Raw genomic sequence first — 16,537 nt, 5'->3', positions numbered from 1 at the left:
ACAGATACCAAGAATTAGCGTTTGTGAGAAGTTAGGGGCTGCGAATAATGAACTATCTGGACGATTGGCTGATATTGGCACAGTCAGAGACAGAACTGCTGTCTCAAAGAACAGTGCTTCTCAGTCACCTGGAAAGCTTGGGTCTCACGGTCAACTGGACCAAGAGCTCATTACTGCCCAGCCAGTCAATTTCCTTTTTAGGAATAGAACGTGACTCGGTGACCATGACGGCTCGTTTATCGACACAGCGCGCGCGCCGTGTTCGCCACCTAGCCGCATCTTTCCAGAAGGGCAGCTTTCTCCCTTTGAAAACATTTCAAAGGATGTTGGGCTGTATGGCATCAGCTGCAGCTGTGCTTCAGCTGGGCTTACTGCGCATGCGCCCACCCCTACGCTGGTTGAACGCTCGCGCGTCCCGCCGAGCCTGGGTTTCTGGCTGCCAGAAAATCAGAGTGACTCAGACCTGCATAGCGGCTCTGCAGCCCTGATTAGTAGCCGACTGGTACCAGCAGGGAGTAATGATGGGAACCATCTCTTATCGGAAAGTTATTTCGACAGACGCGTCCAACTCGGGTTGGGGCGCGCTGTTCGAGGGCAGACCGGTCTTCGGCCAGTGGTCAGACCAAGAGAAGTGTTTTCACAAAAACTGTCTGGAGATGATAGCGGTCGAGAACGCGCTGAAGCGCTTCCTCCCGTTCATACAGGACCAAAATGTTCTTGTCCGCTCGGACAACACGCCTGTGGTATCCTATGTAAACCGTCAGGGCGGTGTCAGATCCAGAAATCTCTGCAATCTGAAGGAACGCCTCCTTATTTGGTCTCAGATGCACCTGCGCTCGCTGAGGGCGGCGCATGTGCCTGACCATTTGAACGACGGCCCAGACAAACTGTCCAGGGACAATGTTCCCCCAGGCGAATGGTCCCTGCACCCCCAAACGGTCCAGAAGCTGTGGCGCCTATTCGGCAGAGCGGAAGTCGACCTATTTGCGTCAAAAGACAACGCTCAATGCCCGACGTTCTTCTCGAAGGACGAGGACGCGCGGGCCCAGGTTTGGCCCAGCCTCCCGCTATATGCTTTCCCTCCGGTCTCTCTGTTACCACAGGTGATCAAGAGAATCAGGGAAACGCGCCACTCAGTGCTCCTCATAGTCCCGCGTTGGGAGAATCAGATTTGGTTCCCGGAACTCGCACGGCTGTCACATACAGCTCCGTGGCCGATTCCGGTGAGGGCAGATCTCCTCTCTCAGGCTCGCGGCGCGATCTGGCATTCCCATCCAGAGCGCTGGTCTCTGCACGCATGGTTGATCAACAGGTACTCGTTGCCCTGCCAGAAGGAGTGATGAACACGATCACGCAGTCTAGAGCTCCTTCCACGAGAAGGCTCTACGCGTCTAAATGGTCGGTGTTCTCTGGATGGTGCACCGACAGAGGTCTGGACCCGCGGACATTAAGGGTGGCGCATCTGCTCACCTTCCTACAAGAGCTGTTGGCTAAGGGGAGGTCCCCATCCACGCTCAAAGTATATGTAGCGGCCGTGGCAGCGTTCGCAGAATCGACGCACGGCCAGTCACTGGGAAGACATGAGTTGGTCATCCGCTTCCTTAGAGGAGCTAGAAGGATGAACCCGCCGCGCCCCCCGTCGTTTCCTATGTGGGATCTTTCATTGGTCCTCGAGGCCCTGAAAGCCTTTCCATTCGAACCACTAGACTCCGTGGGGTTGAAATATCTATCACTGAAAACCGTCTTTCTGACTGCACTGTCGTCAGTAAAACGTGTGGGGGACCTGCATGCGCTGTCTGTCAGCACGTCGTGTCTTGAGTTCGGGCCGAATGACTCTAAAGTCATCCTCAGACCTAGATATGGCTATGTTCCTAAAGTGATGGGCACTCCATTCAGAGCGCAAGTTATTTCGCTGTCAGCTCTGCCAGCGTCTGACAGCGAGAGTGATGTGAATCTCCTCTGCCCTGTCAGGGCGCTGAGAATTTACATTACGCGCTCCGCCTTCTTCAGGCATTCAGAACAGCTTTTTGTTTCTTTTGGTGGGCGCACCAAGGGTCTCGCCTCCTCGAAACAGAGCCTGTCCAGATGGATAGTGGACGCTATAGCAGCTGCTTACGCATCAAAAGGTCTGCAATGCCCTCTGGGCCTCGTGGCCTCGTCGTGGGCATGGTCCAGTGGGATTTCTATCCATGACGTATGTGTAGTGGCGGGCTGGAGCTCCCCGTCTACCTTGTCAGGTTTTATAACCTAGAAGTTCCTGCCTTGCAGGCTAAACTTTTGTCAGTGTGAAGGAGAGGTGTATTCTGCCCAGATCGCCCTGCTCAGATCACTCTCACGTGACTCAGCTCTCCTGATTGAGCTGCACTAGTAGGGTATGTGCCATGTGCCTATACAGACCGGCGCGCCGCTCTGTATTCCCTATGTGTGCTTATGTTCAAGTGATGGCCCGCGTGGCTGGCCACCTATTTTTCTACTTATGGGGTTCCCCTGAAAGTTCGGGTTCTCATGGTGGACCCTTGGCGCGCACGGCGTTGACAAAGTGTTCCCGTTGCGTAAGCTAAACTTACGCAATACGAGAGAACCTCTCGTAAGAGAACAATACTCGGTTACTAACGTAACCTCGGTTCTCTCTAGAGAGGGAACGAGTATTGCGTAACCGGCCGTGCTCGCACCACGAGCGACTTCGCTTCAGTCAAAGAAAAACCAGGGAAGTCAGCCTACAGCCCCTACTTTATATGCTAAGCCACGCCCATTCTGGTGGGCTGTGACGCAATGAAGGCGCGGGCGCCCTTCATTGGGCGTGACGTCACGCCGGGCTCACTGGTAGGCTGCAGCAGTTGCCCGCAGGGCAGCCAATGAGCACACGAGATGGCCTGCTCTAGGTCTGCTAGCTGCTGCACTGCGTTGACAATGAATACAAAATTAAGGATAATTTTTTGGCTTCAGTATCTCGAGAAGATGAATCTTTCCCGTAGCGTAACTTAAACTTACGCAATACTCGTTCCCTCCCTGGAGAGAACCGAGGTTACGTTAGTAGAGTATAGAGTATCGATTTCTTGAGCGTAGCTGATGTTGCTTTTAAGTGACGCTTGGGTGATCAAGAACTTTCTGATATAGAAATAAGCTTTCCTTTGATTCCTCCATCCTTCATTTTCAATACTTGCATAATTTCCTTGTTTTTTATCTGCAGCCTCATCCCTGATGATCAAATGCTTTATGGTCTGCATCTGTGTTCATTTAACACACTGTTCCATTGACACACACACACACACACACACACACACACATCGAGAGTATAATATTTCTTATCTTTTCCCGTGAAGAAACACAAACATGGATAATTAGGAATGGAAACCAGGGAAAATCCTTCAGTGGTCAAATATCATTGAAATAGCAATTACTAATGGTTCAGGCAGCATTTTGTGTTGTTTCCTTACATTTTTGTTGCAATTGTGATTCACTTGATAAACTGTTTATATTTTAGGAGCTACAGACATATATCTTATTTATGCAGCAAATTTGTATCACTCTCCGGTAATCTTCACATATCTGTGGAAGCGACTGATAATGTCACTGAATTCCGTTTGGGAGTTTATGGTGTTGAATTGTTCTCACCACTACTATGTAAATGTTCCAGATTTTTCAGGTCGACGCCTCTGCTTTTCTTGGGTTGTGTTCTTACTCATGCTGATCTGAAGTCTGTTGTTTGGAAGCAGAAAAAGGTGAAGACTTGCTTTCTCCGTTTGGTTTCTATTTTCATCCTTTCACATCTGGTAGACGTGAGACTCACTTAAAGACGGTAAAACTATTTCATGTTTCACTGTTTTTTCTTAAATTAATCTCATTACTTTTGTAAAGCACTGGAAAATTTGATTATTTTATTGATTTTCTGTTGTTGTTCTTGCTTTTCTTCTGAATGACTTCACATGAGTCTCTATAGATCTCACTGTACATTAATGAGCTTCCAGAACTTCTGATTGAGACTGTGAAATTGAACTTTCCAAAAATTGAACATAGCAATAAAAACAGTATAAATTACAGAAATAAATAACAATTTTCTATTAGTCGTATTAAGTGCGAACAATAAGTTCATGTGCAACCATAATCAAAGTACTGTAGCGCACAGACTCTTTATAATTGTTGTGAAATTGCTGTTTTATTTTGCACCGACAGTTATAGGGTTAATGCAGTGAGTTTGCACGTAAGCAACTCAGTGAATAGGGAGCGGCGGTGCTGAGTGTGCATTTTACAAGATAAGACATTTATCATTCATCTATCTTTTGCACAGCGAATCATCCGCCATCATCACATGATTTTTAACCGTTACACGTTTTTTATTTTTATAAAAAAAGCTTAATGACAGAGGAGGCAAATGTAATGTGAATGTAGCGTGGCAAATTCTATACTAATTTCTCCCTCATGCTCTGTCATATGGCAAGCCATTTTAACTTTTATTAATTTCCAGGATATTAATTTTTGATATCAACAATTACATTTTTGATATCAACAATTACATTTTTGATATCAACAATTTAATTATTGATATCAACAATATAATTTTTGATATCAACAATAGAATTCTTGATATCAACAATTGAATTCTTGATATCTGTAATTGTATTTTCACTAGTGAAATGTCACCATATAGGCTGCCATGATATCAACTTGTTGATATCAAGAATTGATTTCTTACTAGTAGAAATATAATTTTTGATATCAATAATTACATTGTTACAAGTAAAAATGTGAACTCCTGATATCAATAATTCAATTGTCACTAGTTGAAATGTCTATTTTTGATATCAACAATTTGATTGCTACTAGTAAAAATGTTAATTTTTGATATCTGAAAATGTATTTCTGATATCAATATAATTTCAGATATCTAAAATGGCTTTCTTACTAGTAACAATTACATTCATGATATATTAACATTGTCACTAGTGAAAATGGAATTATTGATATCAAAAATGAACATTGTTACTAGTAGCAATTCAATTGTTGATATCGAGAATAGACATTTCAACAAGTGACAATTGAATTATTGATATCAAAAATAAAAAATATAAAATTTACTAGTAAGAATTGTATTTCTGATATGTGAAATTGGAATTTCAATTAGTAAGAAATCAATTATTGATATCAACAATTGATTTTGAATGGCAGCCTATGGTGACTTTTACAATTACAATTACAGATATCAAGAATTATAGTTTTTACTAGTTGAAATTCAGTTGCTTATATCAAGAATTATAATTTTAACTAGTAAAAAATTAATTGTGGATATCAAGAATTAGCATTGTTACTACTGGAAATTAGGGCTGGGCGATATATCGCACGATATTGTTATGCGCATCTCGTCAGTAAAGCCGGTTCCTTGATTAGTAGTAAATCGCCTTCACCTGCTTTCAGATGGAGCGGCATTTACTACACAGCACAAACTCCAGTGTTAAATTAACATTCAAGAGTGTTAAAGTTAATGAGATAATTAAGTGGTTAATTTAGTGATGTTTGGGCATTATTGAAGACACCTGATGTTAACAAACAGAATCACTGAAGGAGAAAATCACAAATGGCAACCGTTATGGCGATAAGTGTTTGCTTTAGTTGGGCTCTTAATCTTTATACATTCACTTTAAATTTGTTTGTCTACTGTTATTTATTTATAACAGTCAAATGAACAAAGAAAAGTGTGATCTGATAATGTTGGTTATATTCTGGCATAATCATGCTGTGATCTGAAAATGAATCTTATTGAGATAGTTTGGTTTAACTTATTGTAAAACAACTTTGTGATTTCAGAGCATATATGAGTATAGGTATGTTTCTTATAATTCAAAATATTTAATAAACATTGTTCTGATCAAAACACTTTTAAATGGATTTCTTTAGAAACACAGACATCAATAATCAGCCTGTGAATCTCAACAATGGTGACAATAATAAAGCATGTTGCAGTGGCTGCCACCAATCACAACTCATTAATGGCTCCCATCATGCATTGCGATATGAATAAATTATGATCTGAATTTTCTATGTAATTTACTTTTCCTAATTGAATATTCTGCTCGTCACCACTGTTGAGATGCATAGACTGAATCCTGAAGTCTGTGAGTGCCTAAAACAATGATTTTTTTTAGAAAACAACTTTTAAGAAATCCTTTATATTATAGCTAAAATTCCAGATATTTGTGCAGAATCACAGTTATGTTGTAACAAACAACATAAATCAAAAACATAAAGTTCAAATGATGATTGTCATAATCTAACCAACACCATCAGATCACTTTTTTTCTTTGTTCACCTGACAGTTATAACTCATATACATCAGCCAAATAAAATCTAAAGTTAATAATATAAGGGTCAAGAGCCCTACTAAAGTAAACAGTGATCGCCATAACGGTGGCGTACAATTTGAGATTTTCTCCTTCAGTGATTCTTTAGGTGTCTTCAATAATGCTCAATCATCACTAAATTAATCACTTAATTATCTCATTAACTTTAACACTCTTGAGTGTGGACTCATATACACTCACAGGCGTGTTAATTTAACGATGGAGTTTTTGCTGTGTACAAAGAGCCGTAGTTTACTGACAAGCTGAGCCATATCGCATTAATTATTGCTGGCGATATGTCCGCGATATTGATGCGATATGGCTCAGCTTGTCAGTTAACTACGGCTCTTTGTAGTAAATGCCGCTCCATCTGAAAGCAGGTGAAGGCGATTTACTACTAATCAAGGAACCGGCTTTACTGACGAGATGCGCATAACAATATCGTGCGATATATCGCCCAGCCCTAGTTGCAAATTTGTAGACTTTTCTTTATCTTCCACAACACAACAGTTACACCTTCTCAAATTCTTCATTGCAGGTGAACAAATCCTATTCTACAAATCACAAATTAAGAAACTTGTACGCTCACATTTTTTGCTACAGTTGCTGCAGTGAATGGTGCAAAACGCATTTACAAACCTGCATCAAAACATGTGAAGTCACAGAGAAATTTTGCTCATCCGCAAATCAATATGTGAATTCATCCAATGAGAGTTGCACACTTGTAGAATATTTTCTCCAAATATTGTGAATAAATACATTGTGAATTGTAAATAAGGTCCTGCGGTTATCACTCCGCCCAAGTAGCAGTGCTTTGCCTTCTGAGAATATAATATACGGTTAAAAGATGGCTGTGTCTCATATGACCTTGTTATTTGTACACTCTGTGACTATACAAATCACAACATGTAAATAGAAAAATGTTTGTGTTATTTTGTCACTTTTTGGGATTAGTATGTTAGCTGTAGCCATTCACATCCAGTCTTGTGCTAAGCTAGGCTAGCGGTGGGTGCGTCAAACAGTGTTACAGCACACACGGAGATGGAAAGGGTATGTATGGACTTATCTAACTCTGGGGGATACGGTGAATAAGCTAAAGTCCAAAAAAGTTGCCGTGTTCCTTTAATTCAACACTGGGGATTTTTAATTTACTCCGCAATTAATGTTGAATTATTATTTTTACTATTTCATTCATGTCAAGTCACCTTATATAGCGATTTTAACAATATGGACTGTTTCAAAGCAGCTATAAGTCAAATTCATAAATCTATGGTAATGGCATTAAGTCAATGTTATAACGTGGTTCAACATAATGTTTGCACTCTCAGAAAATTAAATAACAATTACAACTGACTTAAAGCCACACATCCTGAAATCAACTGCAAATAAAATACAATAAATCTTTCAAGCTCTCATCAGAAGTTTTTGTTTTTGTTGAGAATTATTAGTAATAAGTGAAGCTGGTAATGCTGTTTGTGGAGTTGTTTAATCCTCTGCTGAGATCTTCAGAGATTTAATGCATTTCATCTTCAGTTGATTCAGTTGACAGAAATGTTTTTTGTATGTGGAGTATATGTGGTATATAGACCTTATCAGTGAACTTTTAGTGACTTGAATCAGGAGGAAGGAGAGGAAGGGTGGATGTATAAACAAAGAGAAAAGTTTGGATAAGACAATGTCCGGTGTTTTATATTTGAGATCTTTTCTCCAGGATGTGTTTTATTATTTTATGTTTATTTGATGTTAATATACTATATTCTTTAACAATACTTTCTCACCATAGATCAGACGTTCAGAAATTTGATTTGGAAATTTGATGAAACCCACAGAGATCAAGAATCAGCAAATGAATCTCAATAATGGTGACATGCTTCATGCTGCAATGCATGCTTGGAGCCATGAGTGTTTTAAGGAAAATTTCTACGAATCTTTTTACAAATAAAATATCACAATTTTCGATATGTTGAAAGAAAATATTGTTGTTGCTAATAATAACAAATAACTGCTTGAGCTCAGGAAAAATCTTAGTGAATAAGTCTAGTTTATGATGTAGAAAAGTATATCAGCAAACACCGATCACCATAAAGGTGCCCAAACAACTCAATTAAACATCAACATCTAAACCTCTTTTAAAGCTCTAAAAGAACCTCTGTAGACATCTGAAAAAAAAAAAATTCAATCTAGTTACTAATTGCTGGTTACATATTTTCCTATGAAACCCACAGACATTAATTATCTCAACTTTAAAGAAAGTTAAAGTAACTCTGAATCAGAGTTAGAGTAGGACCAACTATTCTCTGAGCAGAGTTCATTTAACTCTGGGGATTTTGTTGTGTAGAGAGTGAGCGTAAACTTCTTTTGTTCATTTTTCTTTTCTTTGAGAGGCTTAGTAAGAATTTAACTCCTAATTAGACTAAATTTTGTTTGTTATTTTGGCATTGTCTCTTTACAAAGTCTTTGTTTCCCTCCTAAGTTGAACCATATTTAAGTAAAACCTTATTATACTTTGTGAGCCTTTAATAAACCCGTTAAAAAGGATCTTGTGGTTGTGGTGCTACATACATTTGTTGTTGTTGTTCATTTGTCGGTCCGACTTACTTCCAAACAGCATTTTTCAAATAACGATTACCTCACCTTTAATCTTGTTACGCTCTGTTAAAAAAGCCCTACACACTTGTAAGTTAAAAGTGGAAACTAGGATCAGAATTATATAAAAAAAATGTATAACCATAAATGTGTTAATATATAGAGATAGATGTTTACATTACAGGTGAAATTATAAATTATAACTTTTGCAGGATATTAAATTTTTTCGAGTTTCACCTGTATATTCATTGCAGGTACTGTAACTGATTGTTTATTGGTTGTTGCAGGTGTTGCTATGGCGATGTCAGTTAGAACGGCTCCTCCTCTTCCTCTGATCTTTCTGCTCATGATTCAATGTGAGTGACTGATGTTACAGCAACACTTTGCTCAAAATGATCAAAGTGATGTTACTTGTATCATTTTCAAAGTGTTTTATTATTTTTCCAGCATCTGTCCAGTCAAATCTCATTTCTGCTCTTCTTCATCACCCTCTGCTCATCTTTTTATTTTATTCAGTAGAAGCGGCTGCTAATGTCTTTATTAGGAAATCTGTTTCAGTGGTTTGTAGTGGTGAAGTTATCCTGATTTGATATAGTGGTTACGATTGAACTGTAGATTCAGCACTGACCCCTATTGGAGCATTTCTGTTCTGACTTCATTTCACTTCTTTCACTTTTGTGTTCTTTGTAAAGTCTGTTGTGCCAAACACCTGTACAGTAAGCAAGTATGTATATTGTTAGTAATGTGATTGTGTTTATATCGTAAATCTCTGTCCCCCGAATTGAGCCATATTTTTTCCCCATCACAGACTCTTTCAATGTTCAAGAGGTGTGCTGCCTTCTCCACAAGCTCAGGGTAACTGATACAACAACATATTCATTATTATTATCTCTGTGTTTCAGGGGTTTCTAGCGCTGATTGGGGTGTGAGTTACAGTCCTTCACACATCTGTGCACTAAATGACTCAACAGTGATAATGAGATGCACGTATAGATACCCTACTGGATATCAGATCGAGAAAGTGTTCTGGACCAAAACACTAGTAATAGATCATGAAGATTATCTAGATCTGTCTAATGACACTGAATACAGTACGAGGCTTCAGTATCTGGGAGATAAACAGCAGAACTGCACCATCAGACTGAGTCATGTGACACTGAATGATGAACACATGTACTATTTCAGATTCATCACTGATAAAGATATGGAATATACTGGTGTTCCTGGAGTGTCTCTTACTGTCACAGGTGACTTTGGTGAGGTTTATCTCTTCTTCTGTGCATTATGTTGAATAATAATCAGTGTATGACAGCAGAGATATAATGTGTGTGTTGTGTTCAGATCTTCAGGTGGAGTCTCCTGAGAGAGTTACAGAGGGAGATTCAGTCAGTCTGACATGTAAAAGCAGCTGCACTCTGACTGACGGAGCAACATTCATCTGGTACAGAAACTCACAGAAGATATTAACTGAGATTAAATTCAGTAACAAACTCTTCATCAATCCAGTCAGAAGAGAGGATTCAGGCAGATATAAATGTGCTGTAGACGGACACACTCGCATCTCTCCTGCTGTTCAACTCAATGTCATGTGTGAGTACGCCTCAGTGGGTCTGTGTACCTTCGGATAATTTGTTTTTTCGTTTTTGACTTCTAAACGTAAAAATTAAGAAACCGCTCTTTTATCACTTATTTGATTTTTCCTATGAACAGAAATAAAGAAATCTTGCGTAATTTTTCGGTCCGTGTACCTTTTTTTCCATTTGTCGTTTCAAACCAAAAACAAAGAAACGATAAAAAAAGAGCCGTTCTCCCTTTTTGGTTTCTAAATCCAAAAACGAAAAACGACTAAACCAAATACAAATAACGGTCCGATTTTGTTTTTTTGAAATCCCTTTTTTCATTTCTCCGTTTGAAGATCTACATTAAAAGGTAAAAATCGGATAAATTACTTCAAAATCCGTTTTGCACATGTGGGCGGTCATAAGACGCCCCTTTAAGCCGATTGGTCAACCAAATCTGAGCCTGTGACATCATCAGCAATTCCCCCAAGTTTTGGACAAGGAGTGGTCATTGCAAATACTGTAATGCAAAACTGCTGATGGTGGTGGGTAGCCTACCGATGATGGTAAATTAAAATGTAACTACTCATAGCCGCGAAAGTGAGACAGCGAGATGATTGACAGGACGATAGCGGAGGAAAAAGATCAAGATAGCCTAACATGTGTTAGTTAAAACATATTTCTTTGTTTAATAACCTATAAGTGAGTTTGTATTTAAAAACAACAACAACAACAACAACAAAGAAACAATCAAATAACAGTGTGAACCCACAAACTGAGTGTTCATTTTAAAGAGAAATTTCCAAATATCTTTTATTTATTTGTTATGATCAGTGTTGGGCAAGTTACTTTAAAAACGTAATTACTTACAGTTACTAGTTACTACTTCCAAAAAGTAACTAAATTAGTTACTCAGTTACAAATGATAAAAGTAACTAGTAACTTTTTTAAATCAAATGTGACCCCACCTCCACCCCTCTTTAACGGAACTTAAAATACATTTTTTTATGTTCAATTATTAATGATAAACCTGAATATTATAATGAAATGGACACTTAGTACAATATATTATTAACAGAAACAATGTACACAATCTAAACTATTTTAATGTTGCCCTGGGACAAAGTGAGACAGCCTCCAATCAAATGCCATGTAGATATTGTGTTTATAGTGGATCGATACAAATTACACAATATATGTTTTGGAACTTTTGATATTTATTGCCCCTCAATAGGCCACAATTGGGCACAATTAAATTATGCTTGTTAAGCACTATACCAAAAAGAAATAACAAATAGGCCTACACTCTTTGTATAGTGCAAATAAAACAAAAAAAATTTGTTTATTACTCCTTAACAAAGGAGTTCAGACATTAGAAAAATATCATTCTACACATGCGTTGTATATTTAATATGAGGGAAATACACATGCCACAAAACGTGACACAAAAAATCTTTAACTTTTAGGTGGCAAAATATTTTGTAGTAATTCTGTGATTTACAATTTGCGCAAACAAAAAGTAATACCCAGCGGATGAAGAAGAGTCGGTTCTCCACAGAACAAAAAATATTCATATTATTAAATGCTTTGTGTTCGCATTTATGAGGAAAAAACAATGTTATGGACGTGACCGCTCTGAAAGCGGCACTAAAAGACTTTAAAACTTCAGAGACCTCGAACAGAAAGCACAAAGCCTTTCTTTAAAGTGAATTTCGTTTTGTATTAATTGTATCTTAAATCAATGTTTCATCAACCAATTGCCTGGATTTAATAAATTTTTTTTTTTTTTTTTTTTTTTTTTTATTTTTTTTTTTTTTTATTTAACAATCAGGCATACATACAAACAAACCAACATAGTGCAGTAGTGAGCAATCTTGTAAATCCATACTTCCAGCAGTGACAAGAGTGATTTAAGTGTTTAAGTGTGTATGTGTGCGGGTGTGAGTGTGGTTATGTGTATGTGTGTGTATGCGTAAACAAAGTAACCGTTTATTATGTATTACCATTGTTATTACCATCACCATCCCACTTCCCACTACCACCATATTGCCAATATTGTGTTGGTAGATTTTTTACTTCCATCCTTCCTCCTATGTAATAATTGCCATTGTCAATCCTGCATAAAATACGACATAATAAGATAATATAATATAAGATAATATAATATAACCTTCCCCCTCATCTCATCAGTCCATATCTTTTCCTATTTTTTTTTTAATTTTTAATTTTTTTTTTTTTGTGTTATGTGTGTTATGTGCAATGTCTAAGGTGCATTAAAATAGGGAGTACAGTGCGAGAGTGTCTCAAATTGGGACAGAGATGCTGTCCCGTTGAAACCACTTCTCGCCTGTCTAGCCTGCCTTGGTGTTTGTGAGGTTTTTCCATATATCCTTAATCCTTCTTTTTTTTTTTTTTTTTTTTTTTTTTTTTTCATTCTATGTTGTGGTGCATTAAAAACCCATGAAGAGATAAGGGGGAAGTTATTGCACTAGTGATGACAATGATATCTAATTCTAAAACAGCATTGACAATGGCAATATTGATGATGATAATAATAATAATAATATTAATAATAATAATAAATGACAATGATGATGGCAGTGGTGATCATAACGGTAAGAGCAAAAGACAGCAACAACAGTAGTTACAACAATGGAGAAAAAAAAAAAAAAAAAAAAAAAAAATGAAATTAGTAATCATAACAGTAACAGTAAAGATAGCAATAACAATGATGACAGAAACAAGTTTAAACAACTAATATGAATATTCGTGGGTTGAGTAAGAAGGTGAGAGAAGTCAGAGTTGAAAACAGAGAAAGGATTCATAGCTGTAAGAGGTCAGAAAGTGTTGGACGGCAGGGATCAGTTTCAGATGTGTTATTATGAAGGGGAGATGCGAGTTCCATTGCCATGAAGTCTGTTATAAGATTTTTCCAGATGTTAATGTGTAATTTATTTCTGGTTTTCCAGTTCATGAGGATAGTTTTCTTGGCGATGGCTAGAGCTGTGAGGAGTATTTTAGAGTTTATGGTTTTATCAGTTATTATTGTGAGGTCCCCCAGCAAGCAAAGGGAAGGCGACATTGGGATGTGGCAGCCAACTATAGTTGATAGTGCCTGTGTGACCTCTTCCCAAAAGTGTTTGATTGGAGTGCAGTGCCAGGTTGCATGAATGTATGTATCTGTAGAATTTTGATTGCAATGTGTGCAAATTTCTGATGTGAATCCCATTTTAGCTAATCTATTGCCCGTGTAATGCGTTCTGTGAAGTATTTTGTATTGTATTAACTGAAGATTCGAATTTTTGGACATGTGATAGATGTTTTTACAGATTTGGGTCCAGAAGTTGGCATCAGGGGCTATTGATAGATCGTTTTCCCATTTTATTGTTGGTAAGTATATGGTCTGAAGTTGATTTGAGATCATTTTGTATATTTTAGAGAGAAGTTTCTTTGGAGAGGAAATGTTGACCAAGTCTGATATTGCCGGTGGAAGTTCTAAATTTGTGTCTCTGATGTTTATTTTTGTCAGAACAGAAGATTTGAGTTGTAGGTATTTTAAAAATTCGTTGTTCCCGATGCCATACTCCTGGGCCAGTTCCGGAAATGGTCTAAATGTGTTAGCTTTGAAAATATGCTTAATGTGGGTGATACCCTTTTCCGCCCATGTGTGAAAGTTCAATGTTTTTTTATTGCTTATAAAGTCACGGTTGTTCCACAGTGGGGTGAGGTTAGATGGAGCTAATGTAGAATTAGTGATTTGGTGAAATTTCCACCAGGCTGTCAGAGTGGTGGCTATAGTTACTGCCTTAAAACATGTGTGTTGTTTAATTGATTTGGTGAGGAATGGTATGTCAGCTATATTTAATTCTTTGCATAATGATTGTTCTATATCTAGCCATACAATATCAGATTGGGTGGGGCGAATCCATTTGTATATGTATTGCAGTTGGTTAGCCATTGAGTAATATTGGAAATTTGGTGCTTCTAGTCCTCCTTGAACCTTACTTTTTTGAAGTGTAGTGAGTTTTATCCTTGGCGTTTTATTTTTCCAGTAGAAGCGAGTTATAATGGAGTCTAGTGATTTAAACCAGGTGAGTGTGGGGTGGGTTGGAATCATTGAGAATAGGTAATTAATTTTCGGTAAAATCGTCATTTTTATTGCTGCTATCCTGCCGATTATGGAGATTGGGAGATTGAGCCATCTGAGCAAGTCGTCTTCTATTTTTTTTAGCAATGGTGTGAAGTTGAGTGTTACCAACTCTGACAGTCTGGAGGAAATCTTAATGCCTAAGTAAGTGATGTGATCTTGACAAATAGGTATTGGTGATTGCTGGGGAGCCACATCCCATTTGGTTTTATGTAAAGGGAGGGTGGAAGATTTATTCCAGTTTATTGCATAATCGGATATTTTTGAGAAGGACTGAATTGTTTTAATTATTTCTTGAGTAGATGTTAGGGGTTCTTGTATATATAGTAGGATATCATCTGCATAGAGTGAGATTTTATGTGTTTGTTGTGGTGTTTCAATACCTTTGATTGCTGGGTTTTGACGGATAGCTGCTGCTAAAGGTTCAATAAAAATGGTGAATAGGGATGGAGAGAGTGGACATCCCTGCCTCGTTCCCCTGTGCAGTGTGAAGCTTTGTGATGTTAGTCCGTTCGTTGTTACTGTGGCCGATGGTGATGTGTATAAAATCTTGATCCAGTTAATAAACGACTCTCCAAAGCCGAATTTTTGTAACGTGGTGAATAAAAATTTCCAGTTGACCCTATCGAAAGCTTTTTCGGCGTCTAATGTGGTAATGAGAGTATCTTTCTGTTGTACTGATGAGTAGTGCATTAAGTTGTATAATCTGCGGGTATTATTAGATGCATGTCTACCTTTTATGAAGCCGGTCTGATCAGGATGGATTATATACGGTATAATTTGTTCAATTCTATGGGCTAGTGCTTTGCTAATAATTTTTATGTCGACATTCATAAGTGAGATAGGACGATAGTTGGATGTGAAGGTGTGGTCTTTGTTAGGTTTAGGGATGAGTGATATAAGTGCTGTATTCATGTGGGAAGGGAATTTTGCGTTATGTTTTATGTCTGTTATTGTTCTGCTAAATAGTGGGTATAAAGTTGACCAAAAATGTTCATAGAACTCAGCAGGGAAGCCATCCGGACCTGGTGCTTTATTATTTTGCATGCTTTTCAATGCGGAATGAAGTTCTTTTTCAGTGATTGGTGATTCTAGTGTGTTTATTTGTTCCATGTTGAGTTTTGGTAGAATGGTGTTATCGAGGAATTGGGTTATGTCTTCTTGGTTTGGATCAAGATCAGATGAGTATAATTTTGTATAGTAATCTTGAAATATCTTGTTTATTTCAACTGGTGAGTTGGTTAGCTTCCCTGCCGAGTTTCTGATGGAGGTTATGGCTGTTCTTTCTTTATTTCTTTTAATTTGACTGGCTAAATATTTTCCGGATTTATTGCTATGGTGAAAAGTTTCTTGACGGAGCCTGTGAATCAGAAACTGGTTTCTTTTGTTTATTATTTCATTGAGCAATATTTTTTTTTCTCTAATTTCTTTATAGATGCTTTCTGATTGATTATTTGCATGTAAAATTTCTAATTCTTTTATTCTTTCTTCCAGTTGGGTTTCTCTTTCTCTGTCCTTTTTTTTTTTATGTACTGAATATGAAATAATTTTCCCCCGTAAAACTACTTTCCATGTTTCCCAGAGTAGCGATGCTGATGACTTTGGAGAGTCATTTATTTCAAGGAAGGATGTCCACTCTCTCTTGAAGTAGCTGTCAAATTCTGGATCTTTCAAGAGTGATGTATTAAAACGCCATCTGGTGGGGTGCTTTTGTATTGCAGATAGGTTCCATGTTAGAGTTACCGCAGAGTGGTCGCTAATAATGATCGGATGTATTTTGGTTTCTAAAATATTTGGTATGATTGAATTACTGGTTAGAAAGAAATCAATGCGGGAGTAGGTTTGGTGGACATTAGAATAAAAGGTGTATTCTCTGGCAAGTGGGTGTTGTAGCCTCCAACCATCGCAAA

The 16,537-nt window shown here is 38.0% G+C and overlaps 1 protein-coding gene across 5 annotated transcripts in view; it reads left to right on the top strand.

The window, feature by feature from the left end:
• The first annotated feature begins 3,282 nt into the window (after positions 1 to 3,282).
• The window catches only part of LOC143710415 (B-cell receptor CD22-like), a 38,797-nt gene continuing 25,542 nt past the window's right edge, over positions 3,283 to 16,537 (top strand). For 2 of the 5 annotated variants that reach the window (XM_077201369.1, XM_077201366.1), the window contains exons 1-4: positions 3,695 to 3,799; positions 9,209 to 9,277; positions 9,824 to 10,177; positions 10,263 to 10,511. In XM_077201369.1, coding sequence (XP_077057484.1) covers positions 9,217 to 9,277; positions 9,824 to 10,177; positions 10,263 to 10,511 — 664 coding nt within the window. In that variant the 5' untranslated portion in view covers positions 3,695 to 3,799; positions 9,209 to 9,216. Of the gene's footprint in view, positions 3,800 to 9,208; positions 9,278 to 9,823; positions 10,178 to 10,262; positions 10,512 to 16,537 lie in introns of all 5 variants that reach the window. The other 3 variants (XM_077201370.1, XM_077201368.1, XM_077201367.1) reach the window with 3 other exon arrangements.

Source organism: Siphateles boraxobius, unplaced genomic scaffold, assembly GCF_051911475.1.
Source record: "Siphateles boraxobius isolate OS27281-9 unplaced genomic scaffold, OSU_SipBor_1 47, whole genome shotgun sequence".
NCBI classification, from domain to species: domain Eukaryota; kingdom Metazoa; phylum Chordata; class Actinopteri; order Cypriniformes; family Leuciscidae; genus Siphateles; species Siphateles boraxobius.
The sequence above is the reverse complement of the archived record's forward strand: the minus strand, read 5'-3'. Positions and strand labels throughout refer to the sequence as shown.